Source organism: Arachis hypogaea, chromosome 12, assembly GCF_003086295.3.
Source record: "Arachis hypogaea cultivar Tifrunner chromosome 12, arahy.Tifrunner.gnm2.J5K5, whole genome shotgun sequence".
Classification (NCBI taxonomy): domain Eukaryota; kingdom Viridiplantae; phylum Streptophyta; class Magnoliopsida; order Fabales; family Fabaceae; genus Arachis; species Arachis hypogaea.
The window spans coordinates 81,779,896-81,802,554 of NC_092047.1; the positions used below are offsets into that span (position 1 = coordinate 81,779,896).

The 22,659-nt window shown below is 37.6% G+C and overlaps 1 protein-coding gene across 1 annotated transcript; it reads right to left on the reverse strand.

Moving 5' to 3' along the window:
- Positions 1-7,403: 7,403 nt before the first annotated feature.
- Positions 7,404-11,151, reverse strand: LOC112730161 (protein FAR1-RELATED SEQUENCE 6-like). Its single transcript, XM_025780263.1, has 6 exons — positions 11,038-11,151; positions 10,644-10,703; positions 9,329-10,074; positions 8,842-9,242; positions 7,631-8,592; positions 7,404-7,535 (listed from the first exon to the last, which is right to left on the reverse strand). Exons 1-6 carry the CDS (start codon positions 11,149-11,151, stop codon positions 7,404-7,406), a joined length of 2,415 nt encoding a protein of 804 aa, XP_025636048.1.
- Positions 11,152-22,659: the final 11,508 nt, after the last annotated feature.

Sequence of the window (22,659 nt, forward strand, 5' to 3'; positions counted from 1 at the left end):
GCTTTGACGCCGTGCCGAGCGTCTCTGACCATCGCGGCTCCATTATCGCAAGAAGAGCGACGCCGCACATGCCGTTGCATGTGGGTTTTTCCGGCGCCGCTTAAACTTTCTGGTGCACCTGGGGCGTCTGTTGATATTAACCTAGACTTCTCCAGCCTTGAAATTCCCGGTTCGGCTCACTGATTGGTAAGTATGGTATATGTTTCTTTTGGCTTCATATGCATGTCTTGAAAAGGGAATTAGACAGTGTTTTGTTGTAGTAGTCTCTATGAGGTCTTAATCCATGGGTGTTCTTTTCCATATTTGAACAGATCACTTAACAGATTTTGGAGCATCACTGGTCCTGAGCAAAATATTGCAGCTGCATGTGTTGCATGTTTTTGGAGTTTTGCAAAATCAATAAACAAGTAAGTATGTGTATTGATTGCTAATTGAATTTGGGTGGATTCTAATTAGATATGTGATGTTGTTGATGTTTTGCTCGGATGTTGCTTATTGCTAGAGTTTGTATGATGATTTTAGCTCGGATGGATGTTGTAATCGTGGTTATTAGAGGCTAGATGTTTCTGTTCTGTTATATGGTTTAGAAACTAATAATGGTGTTCATATGAGATGATATTTGAAATTGCATAAATTGAAAATTGAAAATTGAAAATTGAAGGTACTAACAAGTGCAAAGGCTCTAAGGTGCTGTTGTTGTTCAATCAGAACAAGAACTTCCCTTTATTTTTTTTTGAAAAGAATAGTTTGCTTCCCAGAGGCTGAAGGAACTTAATTGGTGGGGGTTGAGCTATCTATTGTGATAAGCAGATTATTGAAAGAACAGACAGGATATCATTTTGATTTTGGTCTGGGGAGTGTGAGGGGTGGCAATGTTGGTCTCTAACTTGAATGTTGTGGTTTACTCCTGTTTTTTTTCTTTTTTAAATGTAGTATGTTTTACATTTGGGGCAGATGTGAGGAAACAGGGTTGGACTTTGTCAGGTATTTCAAAGCATTTAGTTGTGGTGCATTTTTTGGTTAGTGGTTACCTCAAATCGAATATAATGAAAAAAAAAGCAATCCTTTTTGTTCTTTATTTCTGGGTTATAATAGTTTTAGGAGTTTTATATTATCAACTTGTGAGATTATTATGTACCCCAGGTTTTTTTTATTAATAAGTGGTTTTAATTTTATCAAATACTTTATTTGATGTCTTACGTGTCCAGAAAGCACACAATAGGAAACGTGTCCTATAGGAGATCCATGACTGCTCAAGCTTATAATTGATGTTTGTATTTGTAGTTCCTATTAACACATGCCTTCATAATGACACTCGTCCAGATTAATTAAAGTCAATGTAAATAATTTATGGGGATAAATTTACTTATAAATTAAATCTGGGGTTGGCTGTTGACACATAAAAAAATGAACTTAATTATGATTTTACATTAGAGATATTTATTAAATTAAAATATATTTATATTATAAATAGGGTGTTTTTTCTATGTTTTAGATTTTTCACAATTGCTTGAAAGTATGGTTTTTTTATGATGTTTTCTTCTTATTTGTCATAAGATGGCGATGTTATGTTACATCATGTTTTCAATTGTGAATGAGATAGAAGATGAATTCCTTTATCTCCATCTCTGTTTGTTTATGAAAAGGAAAATCATTTATTATATGAAATGAATGTAAATTGGCTGCTGAAATTGTTGCTGTATTCATATATGCAGTTTTGAGGAGCTGTTTCTTGTGTACCTCAACAGGATTAATTTGAAGTAAAAATCCAAGAGAGATGGGAAAAAAGGTAAAATGATTTCTATCCTTCACTTTTTACCAATTGGGCATTATCTTATCTTTGACTAAAATCTATTGTAACAATTAGCAGAAATTGTTAGATCCCCGTTGCTCGCCTAGCTACATATATGACATGATGAGCACGCTCTCAAAAAACAATTCCGTTGAGAAGCTAGCCGAGATTGATCTTATTGGTTTCGGATTCCTGAGGCTTGTACCAAATTGGTCGGTAAAGCAAGCAATCATGGTTCACCTAGCTGAGTCTTACCAAGTTAAGCCGAGAACTTTCATACTCGACATTGGCAACATCCGCCTGAATGCTGAGTTAATCGGGAAGGTTTTCGGCATTCCGTCGCAAGGTACCCTATGCTATCTTGTTTATCTAGTCATGCGTAGTCGTGCTGCTATAAACATGTACCTTTATGCATACATATTATCACGGAATAACACACATGAACATGTTGTAGGGGATCCATTTCCAGCACTGGATGAGAGTAATCCGTCCCACGTCGCCATCAAAAATAGGTTCCATAGACGCAGCACAACCGAGCTCTGAGATTTAGTCTACAGTTGTCCAATGACGACTGAGTCAGAGAGGATGGAGTTCAGGAGATATTTCATACTGGTGGTGATGAAGATGTTCCTGTGCCCCACCACCCAACAAGTACTTTCTCCGTGGCACATCTACCCCGTGTTAGATGTTTCTGATCCACGGAGATTCAATTGGCCGCTGGAGATTCTGAAGTGGTTCGACACGGCAGTCGAGAAGTATAAGCTGAAAGGGAACAAAACGTGTGAAGGCTGCATGTTCGTCGTGCTAGTAGGGCACAATGACCATTAATAAATTCTGTTTGCCTTTCTTTTTTATGAGTATCAGAAATTGTATGAAATAAATTTCCTATAGATTAGCTTAGAAAATTCAGGCTCTGGTACTGTTATTTCTATGTGATATATTGATATGTTGCTGAATTACTTGAATCTTTGTTCACTGATTTTAGATGGTTCCGTGTATGATTTCATTTGAGTGTTTCTTGCATAACTTAAATTTGGCCCATCCTCTGTGTAGATACTCTATTTTCAGCGTCTGCAATACGGTGTGCTTGACAATTGTCTTGAGCATGAGCCATGGCTCGAAGCGTGGACCTCGGAGAGACTTGAAAAGAAGGCACAGTATATTATATCCGAGGTACTCGTTTCTATCTCATAATCGGTTAATTTATGAAAAGAATGCGCTGTTAATTTATATCGGAGAGTCTTGAAAAGAAGTCTTGGGGTTTCTCAAAAATCATTGATTTTCTTCGTTGCTTAATTCAGGGCCGCCTTTTGACTAGACATGGGGTAGGTGACGACATAAAGGGCCGGTCACCACAAGCTGCCAGGAGGAGACCTGGGAAAAAGGAACCACAGAAGCGCCAGCAAAAGCAATCGGTGCTGCCAAGGGTAAGCACGTTTTACTGCTTGAGCATGTTAACTAACTTAGTTTGTCGTTGTTAATTTGGTTCATTATCTTGCCTAAAACAGCAGAGGTCAGTCGGTGGAGAGAGTAAGCAGGTTTCAAATGAAAGACCACCAAGGGGACGTGCATCATCGCCACCTCCAACAGCGAGAAGTTCAAGGCGCGCCAAACTATCAGAAACTAGCACGAGGGTGAGTATACGATTACTGTTATCTACTGCTTAATTCATTAACTAGCTTTGATTACGTGTACTAGTGTCAATTAAATGTACTTGGATGTTTCTTTACACAACTTATTTGTTGTAAATAAAACAGCCTAACAGGGGAGATGTGCCAAAAATGGGGGAGGCTAAAAAGGACCGACCACGGAGGTGCCCCCCAAAAAAATCTGAGGAAAAGGATCTCCCAAGTGGCACTGATGATGATGAGGAGAATGAGCCTCTTGCCAAGCGGATGTGCCGACTCTATAAACAGGGAGTTGACAAAGAAAAAACAAGTGACGAACCAACAGAAGGCAACCTCAATCAGGACAAGGGAACCCATGAAACACCAGTCTCTGTCCTTCCCGATGCAGGAACACTCTCTGTTGCGCTAGTGAAGCATGAAGAATGGGAGTTCGACGGGCAAGTCTCCTAACTAAAACTAACTCATTTTCTCGTCTATTTTGCTTGTTAGTGAGTTAAGGAATCTATCTGTATACAGCTGTCATTTCTCTAACATCAATTAAGTTGCTTGCAGTAATCCTAATTTCCTGTCGAACCAAGACCCCGAGAGTGAACGAATGTGGCAATACTTTGAGCAACTGCAGAATACGAGTCCACTACAGGCCGTGATGCCAGCCAATCCATCTTGCATGACTCCTAGCCTACCAGGAAAGCAAATCTCACTGGGCAATGCTGGGATGGAACAACAGTATACCCAATGTACTCCTATAAAGGTGCATCCACTTCTAAAAGGGCGAAAGATCGACGAGGATGATGAGGAGCAAGTCCGACGATGGGCGGCCAATGGATCCTTGGAGCAAAGTGAAGTGTTGGCGTCCTATGAAGGAAGGCAGCATCTATCTTTGCTCCGAGAGGACATATGCTCACTGCTGCCCCGGCACTGGGTCACCAGCAACGTAAGTATAATATACTAACTCATTGACATAACGAATATGCTTCTTAATATAGAAAGTGGATAAAACATATGACGCTAACACAATTTAAACTTTTTTTTATGCAGATCGTTCAGTGGATGTGTTCAACATTTAATGATTCCGAATCACTGCGGTATAAGGAGGACTTTTACTGTATACCTCCCGGAATTTTGGTATGAACAAATTTGCGAATTCTAATCAACAATGATTTGAGATATGGACCTAAATAGTGCTTTTTTAACAGGAAACCATGTTGCAGAAGAGGAACTTGGCTTCCTTCAGGGAGGATCCCACCGTTAGTTATGTGGGGCTGGGTCCTCACTTTGGTGATGATTCGATGATTTTTGACAAGATAGCAGCTTCCATGCAAAAATGGGTAAGTTACTTCGCTACATGAAAAAAACTGTATACTTCTTGTATTATTTAACTCTTGAAGGTTGATGCATTTGTTTAATTACTTACAACCTGGTGTTTATTACTTGGATGTTCCTTGTGATAGGCAATAGTGTGTTCCCCTTAATTGTCAAATAGATGGTTCTGAATACAATTTTTGGTTTTCGTGTCTCAGTCACTTGAATTTGCATGTGCTTAATTGATGTGTCATTGGATTTCTTTACAATAGATGTATTGCAACACGTTAAATGTTTTAGAAATTTCGCATCTATATCTATTTGGTAACTTACTTGATCATGAAAATATATATTTCTGTTTCCATCGTAGTGGTTTGCACCAGTCTGTATCGATCGTCATTGGTGGCTGTATGCCTTTGAGATTGCTCAGAAACGACTGTGGGTGCTGGATAGTATGAATACAGGAGTGCCTAACAATGAAAGAGTAAAATTACATGCTTATGCGGTATGTATACTTCAACAAATTAGTTTGGCGTTAGACTTGGTAATTGAAACTGTATGATTTTTAACGTGTGGCTGATCTCCAGGGGAGACTCATTGAAGACATGGCAAAAGTTTCTATGCCCGCATATGAGCACACGGAGAACGGCCTACCGCGTTTCTATGCTAGCGTCCCACAACAAGATAACGGGTCAGTTAAATATTCTCTAATAACAATATTCTTAATAGCACTTCACTTGATAATGATATCATGGTTGGAAATAATATTCTGTGTTTGTGCATGTAGCTGTGATTGTGGTGTATTCGTCATCAAATTCATGCAGTTTTGGTGTTTGGATAAGCCATTGCAGCATTGGGACCAGGTGAATTTAAATATGTCATAATAATTAGGTTGAAAATATTTATAGTCAATTACTTTCTCGTGTTTGAAATTACCCTCCAACACGAAAATGCCATGCAGGACATTGTACATGAGTTTAGGAAGGAGATCATTCTGGACATAGTGCTGGGTTCTCATAATTCAGAAATTGGCAAGGCGCTGCAGGCATTGGAAAGCAATCATGTGCGCCGAAACCAGCCTAGGAAAAAGTCTAAGGCTGTGAGATCACCTTTCACAGCACCGAGCACGAAGAGCATGCTGAAGCGTGCGGGGTTACCCACAAGAAAGCCGAGAAAGGGGGGAAGACAACGGAAGTAGAATTTTTTATTAGGTAGGAAAACTTCAATATAGGCACCTGCGGTATTACATCTATGCTTTGCTTGTGGTAGAGTTATGCTTCTTAATATGGCATTTTCCGTCTTAATCTAGTTTCTTGTGAGCCTGATAATTACTGTTTTGCTGCAGGTTTATCATTTCATATTGGTGATTTTCTCAAGTTGAGGGTGACAATGAATCGTAAACCTCTGAGTGGATGGTGTCTATAGTAGGGACTCGGATGTTTCTTCTCATTGTAAATTGGATGGTTCTGGATTTGTTTTCTGTTTTGTCATGTTTAAGGCTTTTGAACTTGTTAGTATTTCGTTGATGAGTGAGTGGCTCATATTTTGTTAGATACTCGTTTGCAGGTTTCATATATCAGTTATTTTAGGGCTCACAATATTTGTTTTTTCCAAGTTAGTCATGTCACTAATTCATTAAGCAAGTCATTGCACATTGATAATATTGAGTGAACTCTGATCAGTGTATATAACCCTTTTGGTCATGTCTATGCTTAAGTGGCAATGCTGTCCATTTACTCTCGTGGTGTTAACTAAATGGAGGTGTTCTTTATTTTTTTAATCATTTTTTATTTAATGCTAGAATTCTGAAGTTGCTGGAAATTAACGCATTGCACGGACTTCGGTCGTGACCAGGCCACAGTAGGTGTGATATTAAGTGGATGGTGTCTTTGGTAGGGATTTAGATGTTTCTTCTCATTGTAAATTGGATGGTTCTAGATTTGTTTTATGTTTTGTCATGTTTGAGGCATTTGAAGTTGTAAGTATTTCGTTGATGAGTGAGTGGCTCATGTTTTGTTAGATAATCGTCAGCAGGTTTCGTATATTAGTTATTTCAGGATTCTCAAGCAATGTTTTTACAAGTTAGTGATTTCACTAGTTTATTAAACAAGTCATTGCACATTGATAATATTGAGTGAACTCTGATCAGTGTTTATAACCCTTTTGGTCATGTCTATGCTTAAGTGACTCTTCTGTTCATTAACTCGAGTGGTGTTAACTAATTGGAGGTGTTCTTTATCGTTTTTGTCATTGTTTTCTATTGGTGGAATTGCGAAGTTGCTGGTAATTAGCGCATTGCACGGACTTAGGTCGTGATCAAGCTACAGTAGGTAGGATTTTAAGTGGATGGTGTCTTTGGTAGGGATTCGGATGTTTCTTCTCATTGTAAATTGGATGGTTTTGTATATGATTTCTTTGTTTCGTGCGTTACACATTAGCGACTACGTGCACCGCACTGCGATATCAATGCGTTTTGTTATTTTTTTTGATTTAAATTCTCTTGGTCCGTTTTCATGGTAGATTTAAACCATTTATCAATCGTGATTTTTATTGTCTTCTCTTTTGTTTCATTGAAAAGATTACAATAAAACATGATAACCATTGGTGACAAAACAGAAAAGGGAATAGTTTATTAGAGTTGTATGTAAAGAATGACACCTAACTCAAACCAAGAAACCTATCTATATATGCCTAAAGGAATTCAACAGGTGCATGAATCCGCCACCTTCTGATGAGTTCCACATAGTAGAATCCTCACATCTTTTATTAAGGGATCCATGATGATCATTATCTGACGGAAGGTGAACCTCATCCTACAAGATGCACAACGCAAATAGAACAACATACATTAATCAAGAACACCGTTGATATATAAAAATTTAAAATATAAGCCGCAGATAACACATACCGGGTGTGATTTCCTATTCCTTTTTTGCATTGATTTCTTAATTGACTTGTCCAACTCTGCTCCAAGTCTCTTACCCTTAGGCCGTCCTTTGGTCTTGACTCTTGAGGGTCCCTGAATGTCATGTACAACCGCACCGCCCGTGCTCTGTGTGGGCACGGTATTCTGAGACGCAGCAGCAGTATTGGAACGCATGCTGGCACGATAATCAATCAGCTTAGACTTTGCATCCCAAAGGGCAACTCGCAAGATGGCTGCTTCCTCATCACAAGCAACAAACTCCTGCGCAACGTTATAGAACTCTGAACACAGATGCCTGAACAAGTTGTTGCTTTCGTCACTCCGAGCCACGTCATGGCTACTCTTGACATAAGTGTGCTTGCGGATGACATTCTTACTCCATCGAGGAAGAACGTAGCAGCTCGGTACTATGTCAACTCTGTAGTATGACCAGACCGTAAGGGTGTGGCAACACAATATACCAGCGGATTCAAACTTGTTGCACTCGCACTGACCCTTTTGACTCAAAGGGTCAAAGTCGACCCTAAAAGTATGGTAGACTGGCTTCCCCCAGAAAAACTTCTGCTCGTCCACCGTAATAGAAATTGTATCTCCTTTTTTTTCAATTGACCGAACCACGCAATCGGTTTTTTTTCTTACCTCCAGTTGAAGAATCCTGAACATACTACTGGTGTATTCCTGCTGAAACTGTCTCTCAATGCCCGTGCTCCCTATACATGGGATAAAACCTTTCGAGTCTGCAGCATCATCTTCCAGCTCCTTTTGCTCTTTGGTTCCGAGGACATTGTCGTATTCATGGACGAACTGAACCAACACACTCTTGCAATGCAGGTATCCACCATAAAATGCGTGCATACTTTCACTACGCTGTGTACTCCTCATGCCTGCCCAAAATTCACTCTTGAAAAATATTGGAACCCACTTCCGTCGATTCGCGTAAAGGTCTGCCCAAACGAAACAAATGGTTAGGAACATCCAGACACACTGATAGAAAAAACATCTCTTTATATACTGAAAGGAACATCCACTGTCGCCAGAGATGAAAAAATCAGCTACATTTATTATAAAAACAATATGAACGGAAAAAAGATGGCACAAATCACATGATGTGAATAAATAGACAACTAGAAACCAACAGAAGGGATTTATTTTAACAATCTATTTCAAGCAACTAGAAATCACAAATCACCTACCTGCTAACCATCTGTTTTGGCCTAACTTGAATTGTTTGATGAAACCAGCCCAATCAGACTCGAATGATTCAGTCGAAGGAGAATTCCACACAATGTGATTCATCACTGCATGCAGTTCTCCGTACCTAGCATATCCACCAAGCTTGAATTGTGATTTTTTCATTATGTGCCAGATGCACCATCGGTGGACAGTGTCAGGTAGGACATTCCTAATAGCTCCAGTCATCGCCTTGCACTGGTCAGTGATAATCCCCCTTGGTGCAGATCCGACGCATCTCACCCAATGCGTGAACACCCACTCAAAACTAGGGATCTCCTCTCTCCCAAGTAAAGCACAGCCAAGAAGAGTAGACTTCCCATGGTGGTTTACACCTACAAAGGATGCAAACGGCAAACCATGCCTGTGAAAAGAGCAACGACAACTGTGAGGCAACACTAGAAAATCCAGAAATAACTGCTCTTGATATTTACAAATACATATACAGACCTGTTTCTTCTGTATGTGGTGTCAAACGACACCACATCTCCGTAATATTCATACGAAGCCCTGCACCTTGCATCTACCCAAAGTGCGCTCCTAAACTTATTAGCATCGTCAACATCTATTGCATAGAAGAAGTTGGGATTGATCTCCTTCATTCGAACAAAATAATTCATCATCCCCTGGAAGTCCTCGTTGTCATCGGAGCATCGGAGATTGCGTGTGATGTAATTTCTGACATCCTTTTCTGAAAAGCCCAGGTTTGCGGACCCACCAACCTCGTTTGCCAGTGCTAGATACGTCTTGTTGGGTCTTATTACAGCCTCGTCGTTATCCGTAATGACGCACTTAGCATGCATGGTAAGCTCCCGGTACTCATGATAGTGGACAGCTTTCTCAGCCGAACAAGGGTGAGAATGCCTCAGTTCTAATCTAGACACAACCCAACATTCATTCTCATTGTCCAGCACGACATACATCCTTGCTTTGCATCTCGTGGCTGTAATTCTATTTGCTCGAGTTGCTGCGTTCACCCTAGACTCTCGATAGCCTTCACGCGTGTAGTAAATAGATTGATTAACCGGTATCTTTGATTCCTTCCGTGTCTTGTCAAAATTTGTGTTCCTGATTTTAGTAACAAACCCAACTTTCTTTGCATAGTTTGCATAAAATTTCTGTGCGAGAGGCAATGAACCAAAACTCATTCCCACGACTGGAATTTCCTCTTCACCTATGCCACTATGATCCGGCAACTGTAACGTCAATACAGACAATTAGATACGAATTAAACTAGCCCTAACACAGTAAGTGTTTAATAGAAAATCTTAGGATACTATAATAATATCTCAAATAAATGAGCTTTTTGAATTAAAAAAAAAACCAAAATGAGTTGATAGGTTTACAAATCACAAAACACCTTTATATAATAACATGGGAAAAATTTCAGTAAAATACTATCATAATAAATCTATAAGTCATATCTTATACATTATGGAAGTGTACAATCATCAATCTACTTTTTTCATCCTCTGTCATTATATGGTCTAATAATATTTGAGGAATCATAAAGCACTAATAGAGTTATACTAGAATTGAAGGCATGTGCTGAGTTGGAATATCCTACCCTTACGAAGTAAGTGAAGTGTGAAATCAAAGCATATTCTCATCTCATAAAAACCTTGCCAATGCATACATACCATTAAGAAACTGGACATGATCTTTCTTAATCAATAATACAAAATTAACATAGTGAAAAGTCCAATGTCGCTTAAGAAACATCTTATTAGCATGAACTAGAAACATCTAGGTAGCACATTCAAACCTGGCCTCCATCGTCCAGCTCATCCTTTCTAGTCACAACGACATTGGTAATTTCGTCGAACTACAATTAAAGAAACCAGAAAAAGGCATTTGTCAAGTTATGAACATTCCTTACTATATATTTACTGAGTCATATAAAAACCATCAAAGAAAATTGCATCACAACATATGGGAGTCAAGCATACTTTAATGATAGTAATTCTAATGATTCACACATGATGGGTAAGTGTTTAGCAGTTATTTTTTGCTCAGCTCAATATATAAATGAGCCAGAATTCTCCAAACCGATTTAGTTTTTGAAGTAAAAAAAATTCAAAAATGCATGAATAAGGGTGCTTCAAATACCACGTTGTTACAAAATTTAAAACAAACAATGAGAAGCTTATGAAACATACTTTGCACCCTACTTGTTCTTGAATGTCTGATTCATCCATATTAAATTGTTCATCGCCTAGTGTTGGATTGGTGAATGTAGTAATTGATCCTTCTTCAGTGGGTGAAAAGGCCATGGAAGTTTGACTTGATGAGGTTGGCACCGTAGCCGCCGCGATGGGAAGTTCTATTCGGCGCCGTCAGTGAGAAACGATGAATTGCGCCACCAAATGGAAAAGAAAGATGATTGGGGTTTGACCAAAGGAAGCTGAATTTTGAAACCGCTTTGATGAGGTGTTCCGTGATCCTAGGATAGGTTTATGGTTTTTTGAAAGTCAAGGAGTGATTTGGTTGAATACGGCAATTAATAACAAAAATTGAAAATTAAATAAAATTAAATTAATTAAGCAAAATATGGTTTTGTTTATTTTTTGGCTGATCCCCTTTTGGTTCCACATACTTTTCCTTTAACTATTTATACTCTAAAATTAGGTATGAGATTATATAATAGACAATAACCTTCTATTGTTTTATTATATAATGGCACATCCTCAACTTTGAAATTTTTTGCACATCCTCAACTTTGAAATTTTTTGCACATCCTCAACTTTGAAATTTTATTTGCATGATCCAAAAAGTTATTTTGTTTAGGGTTAAATACATACCACTATTTATCATTAGTCTACTCCATATACAACTTAAATATGAAAATGGCATATTGACTAATACAATGAATGAATTTTAAATTGGTGATGTCTTGCCGAAAATATTTCACTTTCCATTGTTAGCATAAGATTTGGATTGTTTAATGTGTCCTCAGAAAAGTTCTTTTTCAACTTTTTGTCACTAATAAATATCCACTACATTCATTAGTTTGGTAAACTAAAATGGCTTTTCATATTATAAAGAAACACTATTGTTAAGAAAGTGATTATCTTTTATCACTGATAAAGATAAGTGTAAAAAATTGAAACAATATTATTAATCTAAAAAAGATTGGTATTTTGGAATTTTTTTTAGATTTTATTAAAATTAAACTTGTCATAACTAATGGAGAGACTGTGTGTGCGCTTTCAATTTTTTTTTAAATTCAATGTCAAATGAATGAAATCGTTACTTAAGAATTGAAGCTATCAAATCCATATCACTTGTGCGTGCGTGCGTGCGTGTGTGCAATGAAAAATATCTATACTTTTTCGAAGAATAAGTTAGACCAAAATTGGTACACTTTTTTACGTTAGATGTGACGTAAAATGTTTGGGATGACAAGGGTACATGTCCAATGGATATTTTTGTGGACTTAACTAATATTATAGACTATCATAACAATAAAAATTGATTCTTGTTTAATGTCTAATCTATTTTCCATCTACTTTGTTAGCTTAAAATTTGAGTTGTTTAAATAATACAAAAAAGTATAGTTACAGTTTGGTTAATATAAATTATTTCTTCATTTTCACGTAAAAACTTATCCCATCGATTTAGCGTGTCAAAATGTCTTTCCATCATAACGGAAACAACTAATATGTGAAAGTCATTCTTTATTAATTTTAAATCATAAATTAAAATCTAAGTCCATATCAGTATTCATTTTAATTTGTTTGATGAGACAAAATTAGGATAGGAGTATTTTAATACTTACCATATTTTAAAATAAAATTTGTCAAACGAAAAGGTGATTCAAAGTGGATTTATTATACACATATAGATAAACAAATGTAATAGATCTAAAGAGTATTTTTATTTGATTTTATTATATCATAATGAGTAAATCATGTATCTTTATTTTTTGCATGTCTTGGCCACAACAGCTGAAAATTTATTTTGGTGTAAAATATTTGTTTATTTCTTTATACTATCTGTAACACCCTGACTACCAAAGACAACGCTTCCGGCTGCGCCACTCTGATAGCTCGGATATTACGACGATACTTATACTAATTAATATTAAAATATGAGCCTGTTTGAAATTTTAAACCGCAATACCGCTCCCAAAAATACTTTTGATATACAACGTACATCCATACAACTTACAGAAACTCATAAAGAGTACATACATATATATAAATATTATTACAAGCATAATCCAATACAATTTCCTATCCCTCTTACAGAATATATCAAGATAAAGGCGAGGGTACAATAAACCATAACTAAAACGATACAGGGCATCACAACAACAATTAAATAAGCTCTTCGTAACATCTGCGCCCATATCCTGAAAGGGGAAAAATGTAGGGGGGTGAGAACATCATCCTCGAAAGGGTTCTCAGTAGAGGGTTTTTGGGAATTACTGTAATAAGATACATGAAGATAACCGCACCAGTGATTCATAACCGTCTTATGCCTCTTTGCAAAAACAACGGTTTACAATGAAAGTAAAGTCGGAAATCTTTTCGGAAAGAAGAACCGTTCAATTCTCAAAACTCAAAAGCCTTTCAAAACGGTTTATCTATGCAGAACCAAAATAGCCTTTCATAATTTTATTCCAAACCAGAAACACAAAACCGAAATCAACCGTAAGTTCATCTCTTTCCAACCACGGCCCTAGGCCCAAACAATCCAACCAACAACCAATCACCACAATCCAACAGAGTTCCAGATGCAAACACAGATAGGAAGTTCAAGCACAAACAAACAGTTATTACAAGTAGAACAGTTAGCAATTAATCACATAGGCAAACCAAGTATAATATGCACACCCAACCAATGTCACACAAATGCATATGATGCATGCCTGTCCCTAGTGGCTGATGATATCATCTGTCGGTTATAGAGCCAACCCGACAAGTCCTGGTAGCTAACCATTGGACTGTCCTCTGTCATGCATCCCCAACTCGAGTTATACTCATCATAAACTTGATCATAATCATGATCCATATCCATCACCCTGACTGGTGAATATTTATGGGGGCGAGCTCATCCGGGCCTTTCACAGTGCCCGGCCACACTTATGACATTGGGTTAACAGAGCTTCGAGTCTCAACCTGGAGCACATGGTGGCTAGCCATTGCTACTACCCAGGAAAACCCTCATCTCCAATAGTGGAAGTGCAAAAATCACAATTATCAATAATTCAGCATATACATGTATTCATTCTCATCCATGGATCAACATCCATCTCAGCCATCCGGCTTACGGTTCAGTCCAGAACCAGCCAATATTGATAATCACACACAGCCATTCCGGCTCACGGTTCAATCCAGAACCAGTCAATATTCATAATCATACATAGCCATTCCGGCTCATAATAAAACAGCACTTCCACATTCAAAATCATCAAATTCATGAAATCGGCATTTAAGCCATAAATCATTTTCTCAATTCATTTCACTTTGAAATCAAGTTTCAACTCTTTTCAGCCTTGGCTTTAAAGATCTCATTTCTCAAATTATCTCAGGCTCATAAGCCAATTTTACTCAAGGAAAATTTCCTTTTTGAAATAAGCCACTCTCGGCTTCCTCTTTCCAAAACTTCCAAAACCATGGAAAGTTAAAGATTCCTTTTGAATCATTCAAAATCACCCATCCAACAATGGGATTTTTGTAACAAAAGTTCCTCGGCAGAGTCCCAAGTCCTTAGGGGAGAATAGCATAACTCATTTCGCCAAATTCATTTAAAATCATTAAAACCTTGGCTTTCCGATTTGAGTAATAAAATAAGATCTAAGCCAAACCGAGTCACGTAATCATTTACTTCCTTCAAAGCCGTTTTCTTTACTTAGGCAAAACCAGCTTTAACCCCCATGACAAATTTTAAAACGTTTCAACTGTTAAAAATTGTTTTAGTCTTACAAGAATTCAGAATTCAAAGAGTACTCAAAACCTTTCTCAAAACATTTCAAAATGAAACTTGTCAATAGACACTCAGGTTCTTTCAAAGTCACTGAAACTTCTTTAATTAAAACCCCCAAGTCAAATTCAAAGGCATAAACCCTTTTCACATCCAAACAGCTTTAAAACACAAGTCTCATCTAAATAACTTTTTTCTGAAAGAGATACAATGCCTTTCTTAAGAAGCAAGACTGAATCACAATTTCCTCTTTAATAATTCATTTCAAAAGCATGAATCATTCTTTTCTTGATAATTCAAGTAAAATAGTAGAAGTCTTTAACTCATCATTTTTCCAGACAACATTCAATAAAGACTCGGATTTTATAGAAATTTCGGCAGCACCTCCCCTAAAACTTGGACTTTGCCACCCGGTTCGGGTCCCCACTAAACCGTTCCACAATCCTTTTCAACAGTCCAGAATCCAAAATCAATTCAAAATCAAGCTAAATCCAACAGTCGCCTCATTGGCATATCTCAAGAAAACCGTTTCAAAATCACACCAATATCAACTGAATCAACTCCTTTCCAAAGCTTTAAAGAATCGGTTCAGCATTAAATCATTTATCAAAACCAAATCAATTTAAGCAACCTAGGCTGAATTTCAAGAGTATTCTATCTTTCACATCATCAAAATAATTGAATCAATTCAAACCAATCCTCAACGGATTAAACTCATATCTCAAATCTTTAAAGAATCAACTTCAGACATTACATTTCACAAAGCCGCACAACAATTCAACCAAACCAACATCCATAGTCATTCGAGTCAATCAAATAATACATAAGGCAGATACAATCACCAAATACACAATATCTCGCACCAGTATCCATATGTAATAATTCAAATACACAAAATATAGTTTTTGGAAAGCGCCCCTACCTCAACACGTTGAAACTACATCCCAAACTCGTTAACTGACTCCTTTTTGCTCGGCCCGAAATCACCGGCAATCAAAACCTTGGCTCTGCTTGCTCTCTCAAAAGCAGAAACAGCTACAAGCGGCATAAGCAAACCGGATTCTAACTCCTAACACATTAATACCGCAAAGACCTTAATACACATAACAGGACATTAACGCGGAGGTTTTCGAAACGTAAAATACTTACTGTAATACAAAAACAAAAATAGCAACGGCCTCTGAACCGGTTTGGCGGTAGCCCCTGCAGCCACCTCAAGCAGCAGCGGCGACCGGACTCCGGCGATAGTGACTGAAACCAACATGCCGCGACAATAAAACTCCCATAATCCCACAAGAAACGAAAACCAAGTTCGAAACCCTTACAGGCATACTTTTCCGGCGACGGCAGCAGTGTCTCAAGTGGCAGAAGCTCAGACCGGAGCTCCAGCGGTGGTCCCGGAAGTCACAGAACCATCCCTAGGGGTCAGAATCATAGAGATGCAGCTTTCTTCTCCCGCAGTGACACCTCCGGCGTCCTGAACCCCTTTTTGACGGCGACAGTTCCAACCGAGGCGGCGCCGGCGACGCAAGCACGGCTGGGCATGGTGGTTGAACCCCAGCTCAGCCTCAGATCTCTCTGTCTCTTCTGTTCGGTGTGTCTGGACGGCCTTCTCCTCAATGGCACGACGGCAGAGCAAACCAGACTGGCGACGGCAGAGGTCACGGCGCGTTCGGCGGTGATGCGGGCTGGAGGTGCCGGCGACAGCGACGACTTCACCTTCTCCGCGCTCGCTCCTCCTTCTCCATTGGTGGTTATGGCTCGCGCTCTCTTCAGGTCGCGGTTCTGCCTCTGATGCTGCGCAAGGATGATCGGCGACGGCACGAGCTCCTCGCGCGACGAATCGGCACAGTGACGGGCTCGGCGGCTGCGTCGCCCTCCTCCCCTCTCGGATCTCCCTTCCCTACTTCCCCCTTCTTCCCCTATCCCTGATTTTGCCTCTGTTTTCCTTTTCCATTGCAGCGTTGCTGCTGCTGGTTGTTGGGGGAGGGTTTTGTGGCTGTAGGGTTAGAAGGAAAGGTTAACTAGGTTAGGGTTTTTAGAGTTAGGGGTAGTTTAGGTAATTTTTTAATAAAATTATGGGGTAATATAGTAATTGAAACCCAAATTAAATCCCATACTAATTACATATAGAAAAATACTATTTAATCATCAATTGTACAAATTATTTTCCATAAAATGCCCAAATCAAAATAATTAGAAATAATATAATTAAACCCTTTATTTTTCAAAGTAACAGTATTAATATTTAAAATATTAATTATTTAATCCTAATCATATACAAATCCTTATTATTTCACAACTATCAACTTTATAATATAATTATAGCAAATAATCCAATAATTATCAAATTGGATAATAATCATAACTTATCTCAAATTTAATAAATCAAAACTTGCTTTAATTTTCTTTAATAAAGAAATTTCTGAAATTAAAGCTACAGAAACACTGAATTTGAAATTAGCTAATGATAGCCCTTTTTCAAAGGTTTTGGGTCTTACATTCTACCCACCTTATAAAAATTTTCGCCCTCGAAAATTGATGCAAAACGAAAGAAATTTTATAACAGTTCACCCTTGAACACATTTAAGGAAGAAGCAAAAATATCTCATCATATAAACATATATACGATTTTCAAATACTTTGATTGTCATATGCATAAGGGTGCAAAGGTAGGAGTGTGATTACAAAGCAAACGTTACAAGGTAGGCTCAATGCAAAAGATAACATGGGTCAATCATGTGATAGTAGGGCAAAGCATCAAAGGCTATAAAATAGGATGGGGTTAAAATGACGTGCTTAACATCCGCACACTAATCTCATATCAACCTCAAAGTTTCAACTTTCCAACTCCATCAAGCACTTTACAATCCCCATATTCGATCATAAGCCTGACAACCACAAATCCGTTCGCAAGGAACAAAACGCCCACATCTCATAACGTTGTACACCTACCGCTTCGACTTCCATATATAGATATCACGTCTTAAAGAACCAACGCATCACGTTACTATGTCTACAAGTCGCATGTGATATCAAAACAATTCTCGAGTCTACTCAGAAGGATACAAGATTCTAGAAAGGAGAGTCAAATGTCAAAGATAGTACTCATAGATTTGAGAGAATGTATCCAATTCCAGATAAACAAGGGTGCTCAAGCAAAGAAGTTTGCTAGAAATAAATCGATTAACGGCTCCAAAAATAACCCTTAGATCAAAGAAATTCAATTGAATCAATAAGAAGAAAACCAGTGCATCAGTTTGAAACAAACTCAAGCTGAGTCGAAGAAGTATGAGGTTTATAGAAAAGAATATCTCAGACCCAAGACAAAGCTCACAGAACTCAAGAGCATAATTAAAAATACTTCCAAATACTCTGTTCGTTAAAAGAGTCGAAAACTTGCGGAAAATCACTTCGCAGTCTAAAAGAAAAGTTAAGCAACAACCATTCCTCAAAAGAGTAACAAAAGCATAACTGTGGCTTTGCCTTAATGCAAATTCATGTTGAAGTATATTATATAGAGTTCTAAAAACAAGATGTACACAACTTTGGCTAAGAGCTAAAATATTTCCTCAAATATTTTAGAAAGATAATTAGATGCACAACTTAACCAAAAGCAGTTCATAAAAACTCGAAAGTAATCAAATGCTTGTTCAAAAATCCTCAAAGTTCATATTCAAACAAGCGTGTATAACATTCATAGCAAGTACGAAAGAGGAAGTTAAACTCTTTTTAGAAAAGAAACTCCGAAGTAAAAATTTGCTTACAATTTGGTAAAGGAAATAAGTGGTGCGTTACAAACGACCCGATTTCCACTAAACAAGGAAGCTTTCCAAAATTTCATTTAAAATAGCGCATGCCAACTTTTAAATTAACTTCGTCAAAAATTGAACAATGGTTTCAATTATAACCAAGCAACTGAAAAATAAGTTCGATTTGGAACTTCAAAGAGAATTCATTCTGCTTTATGAAATTCAAAACAAGACTCCAAAAGTGTTCTTGAAATCACCATCTCAGAAGAACATTCAAGAAGTTTAAGATGTACTAAATAGGAGTCAAGCCATACTAGAAAGGATCTTAAATCAAAGTAGTTCAAACAAGATTCACTAGGCATGAGTCATCAAACAAGCTTTCAATTGATCCAAAAGAATACAAAAGTCATACGAAAGACGACTCAATCATTAGTAATTTCCCAAGGATAAATCTTTGATGGAAAATTCTTGTAAAGACAACAAGAGGATAACGATGCACTAATTCGAAACGAATCAAACTGAATCACATAAGGATGAGATTCACCAGAGAAGAAAAACCAAGATCAATGGTAATGTTCACAAAATGTAAAAGATTAGTTAAAAACAAAGTCAAGTATAACATTCATAGAGATGGAAGGTTTAATAGAGAATTTAGTCCATTCATAGGAAGAAAGCTATGAGTCCAACACTTTCAAAAGAACAACCATGGCACAAACCATGTAGCATGCTCAATCAAACTCAAATCAAAATGAATTAAGTAAAGTTTATCAAACGAAACTCAACCGAGACAAAAGTGGTAAATCCTTTCTTTTCAAAATTTTGAAAAAAAAATACCCAAATACATAATCAAATGAAGATGTGCATTGGAACCATAGTAAAGTTACTAGAAAGCCAATTTGTATTTTAAGTAGGTGCAGTTCTATAAACCAGTAAAGGTACATGCGAGACATTAGAAATAAATAGTTGTTAAACTATATAAGAAATCTTCAAAGTTCCACATATAGATAAGTGTATATCTAGTCAACAGCAATTTTTTATAAAAATCCCAAAATTAGCTGTAATCACTGTCAAATAAGAGGAAAACTGAATCAACAAGTTCTCTAAGAATGAACTCGGAACCAGGAGTTAAAATGCACAGCGCATTAAGACAAGTTCAAAGCTATATCAAAGAACACATGAATTAAGAAGAGCTCAAACAGAGAAATATAGATGCAACAAGGATTCCAAACAAGCATATGCAATTAAGATCAAACAAGAATGCATATGAATAGAGGAATAAAGTTAAAAAATTAAACCACCTTTCTAAAGGATTAGCAAACAAGAACCTCAAGTTAGGCTATGAAAGAACAGGTCGACTCGAACAGAATTCAATACACACAACTGAATAGCCTCGAGAATAGTTTCTAGCGTTCCCAAAACCCGCGATTCGCTTTACTCGAAACTCGTATATCATCTATGATAACCCATCAGTGCTTTCATATACATAATTCACTAGTATTAAGCCGGCCAAACTTAATATCAGGAATTATGCAACGCAAGACTAACAGCGTTAATCAATAGACTGTCATGTGCATAAAGCTCTAATTCTCGTCTTTCGACAAGACCTAATACATGACAAACGCTCAGAGCATGCAACCGAAGCATAGTCAGTCCATTCCTCAGGCTCTACAGGAAGAACTGCTCTGATACCATAATGTAACACCCTGACTACCAAAGACAACGCTTCCGGCTGCGCCACTCTGATAGCTCGGATATTACGACGACACTTATACTAATTAATATTAAAATATGAGCCTGTTTGAAATTTTAAACCGCAATACCGCTCCCAAAAATACTTTTGATATACAACGTACATCCATACAACTTACAGAAACTCATAAAGAGTACATACATATATATAAATATTATTACAAGCATAATCCAATACAATTTCCTATCCCTCTTACATAATATATCAAGATAAAGGCGAGGGTACAATAAACCATAACTAAAACGATACAGGGCATCACAACAACAATTAAATAAGCTCTTCGTAACATCTGCGCCCATATCCTGAAAGGGGAAAAATGTAGGGGGGTGAGAACATCATCCTCGAAAGGGTTCTCAGTAGAGGGTTTTTGGGAATTACTGTAATAGGATACATGAAGATAACCGCACCAGTGATTCATAACCGTCTTATGCCTCTTTTCAAAAACAACGGTTTACAATGAAAGTAAAGTCGGAAATCTTTTCGGAAAGAAGAACCGTTCAATTCTCAAAACTCAAAAGCCTTTCAAAACGGTTTATCTATGCGGAACCAAAATAGCCTTTCATAATTTTATTCCAAACCAGAAACACAAAACCGAAATCAACCGTCAGTTCATCTCTTTCCAACCACGGCCCTAGGCCCAAACAATCCAACCAACAACCAATCACCACAATCCAACAGAGTTCCAGATGCAAACACAGATAGGAAGTTCAAGCACAAACAAACAGTTATTACAAGTAGAACAGTTAGCAATTAATCACATAGGCAAACCAAGTATAATATGCACACCCAACCATGTCACACAAATGCATATGATGCATGCCTGTCCCTAGTGGCTGATGATATCATCTGTCGGTTATAGAGCCAACCCGACAAGTCCTGGTAGCTAACCATTGGACTGTCCCTCTGTCGTGCATCCCCAACTCGAGTTATACTCATCATAAACTTGATCATAATCATGATCCATATCCATCACCCTCACTGGTGAATATTTATGGGGGCGAGCTCATCCGGGCCTTTCACAGTGCCCGGCCACACTTACGACATTGGGTTAACAGAGCTTCGAGTCTCAACCTGGAGCACATGGTGGCTAGCCATTGCTACTACCCAGGAAAATCCTCATCTCCAATAGTGGAAGTGCAAAAATCACAATTATCAATAATTCAGCATATACATATATTCATTCTCATCCATGGATCAACATCCATCTCAGCCATCCGGCTTATGGTTCAGTCCAGAACCAGCCAATATTGATAATCACACATAGCCATTCCGGCTCACGGTTCAATCCAGAACCAGTCAATATTCATAATCATACATAGCCATTCCGGCTCATAATAAAACAGCACTTCCACATTCAAAATCATCAAATTCATGAAATCGGCATTTAAGCCATAAATCATTTTCTCAATTCATTTCACTTTGAAATCAAGTTTCAACTCTTTTCAGCCTTGGCTTTAAAGATCTCATTTCTCAAATTATCTCAGGCTCATAAGCCAATTTTACTCAAGGAAAATTTTCTTTTTGAAATAAGCCACTCTCGGCTTCCTCTTTCCAAAACTTCCAAAACCATGGAAAGTTAAAGATTCCTTTTGAATCATTCAAAATCACCCATCCAACAATGGGATTTTTGTAACAAAAGTTCCTCGGCAGAGTCCCAAGTCCTTAGGGGAGAATAGCAAAACTCATTTCGCCAAATTCATTTAAATCATTAAAACCTTGGCTTTCCGATTTGAGTAATAAAATAAGATCTAAGCCAAACCGAGTCACGTAATCATTTACTTCCTTCAAAGCCGTTTCCTTTACTTAGGCAAAACCAGCTTTAACCCCCATGACAAATTCTAAAACGTTTCAACTGTTAAAAATTGTTTTAGTCTTGCAAGAATTCAGAATTCAAAGAGTACTCAAAACCTTTCTCAAAACATTTCAAAATGAAACTTGTCAATAGACACTCAGGTTCTTTCAAAGTCACTGAAACTTCTTTAATTAAAACCCCCAAGTCAAATTCAAAGGCATAAACCCTTTTCACATCCAAATAGCTTTAAAACACAAGTCTCATCTAAATAACTTTTTTCTGAAAGAGATACAATGCCTTTCTTAAGAAGCAAGACTGAATCACAATTTCCTCTTTAATAATTCATTTCAAAAGCATGAATCATTCTTTTCTTGATAATTCAAGTAAAATAGTAGAAGTCTTTAACTCATCATTTTTCCAGACAACATTCAATAAAGACTCGGATTTTATAGAAATTTCGGCAGCACCTCCCCTAAAACTTGGACTTTGCCACCCGGTTCGGGTCCCCACTAAACCGTTCCACAATCCTTTTCAACAGTCCAGAATCCAAAATCAAGCT

What these genes read in the sequence shown, in the direction of transcription:
- LOC112730161 (XM_025780263.1), bottom strand. Translation starts at nt 11,151, where the DNA reads ATGGCCTTTTCACCCACTGAAGAAGGATCAATTACTACATTCACCAAT. An exon ending in AAGAACAAGTAGGGTGCAAA is followed by an intron (nt 10,704 to 11,037) that starts GTATGTTTCATA and finishes CTTTAATTGTAG; the next exon opens with TTCGACGAAATTACCAATGT. An exon ending in CCAAAACAGATGGTTAGCAG is followed by an intron (nt 8,593 to 8,841) that starts GTAGGTGATTTG and finishes TCGTTTGGGCAG; the next exon opens with ACCTTTACGCGAATCGACGG.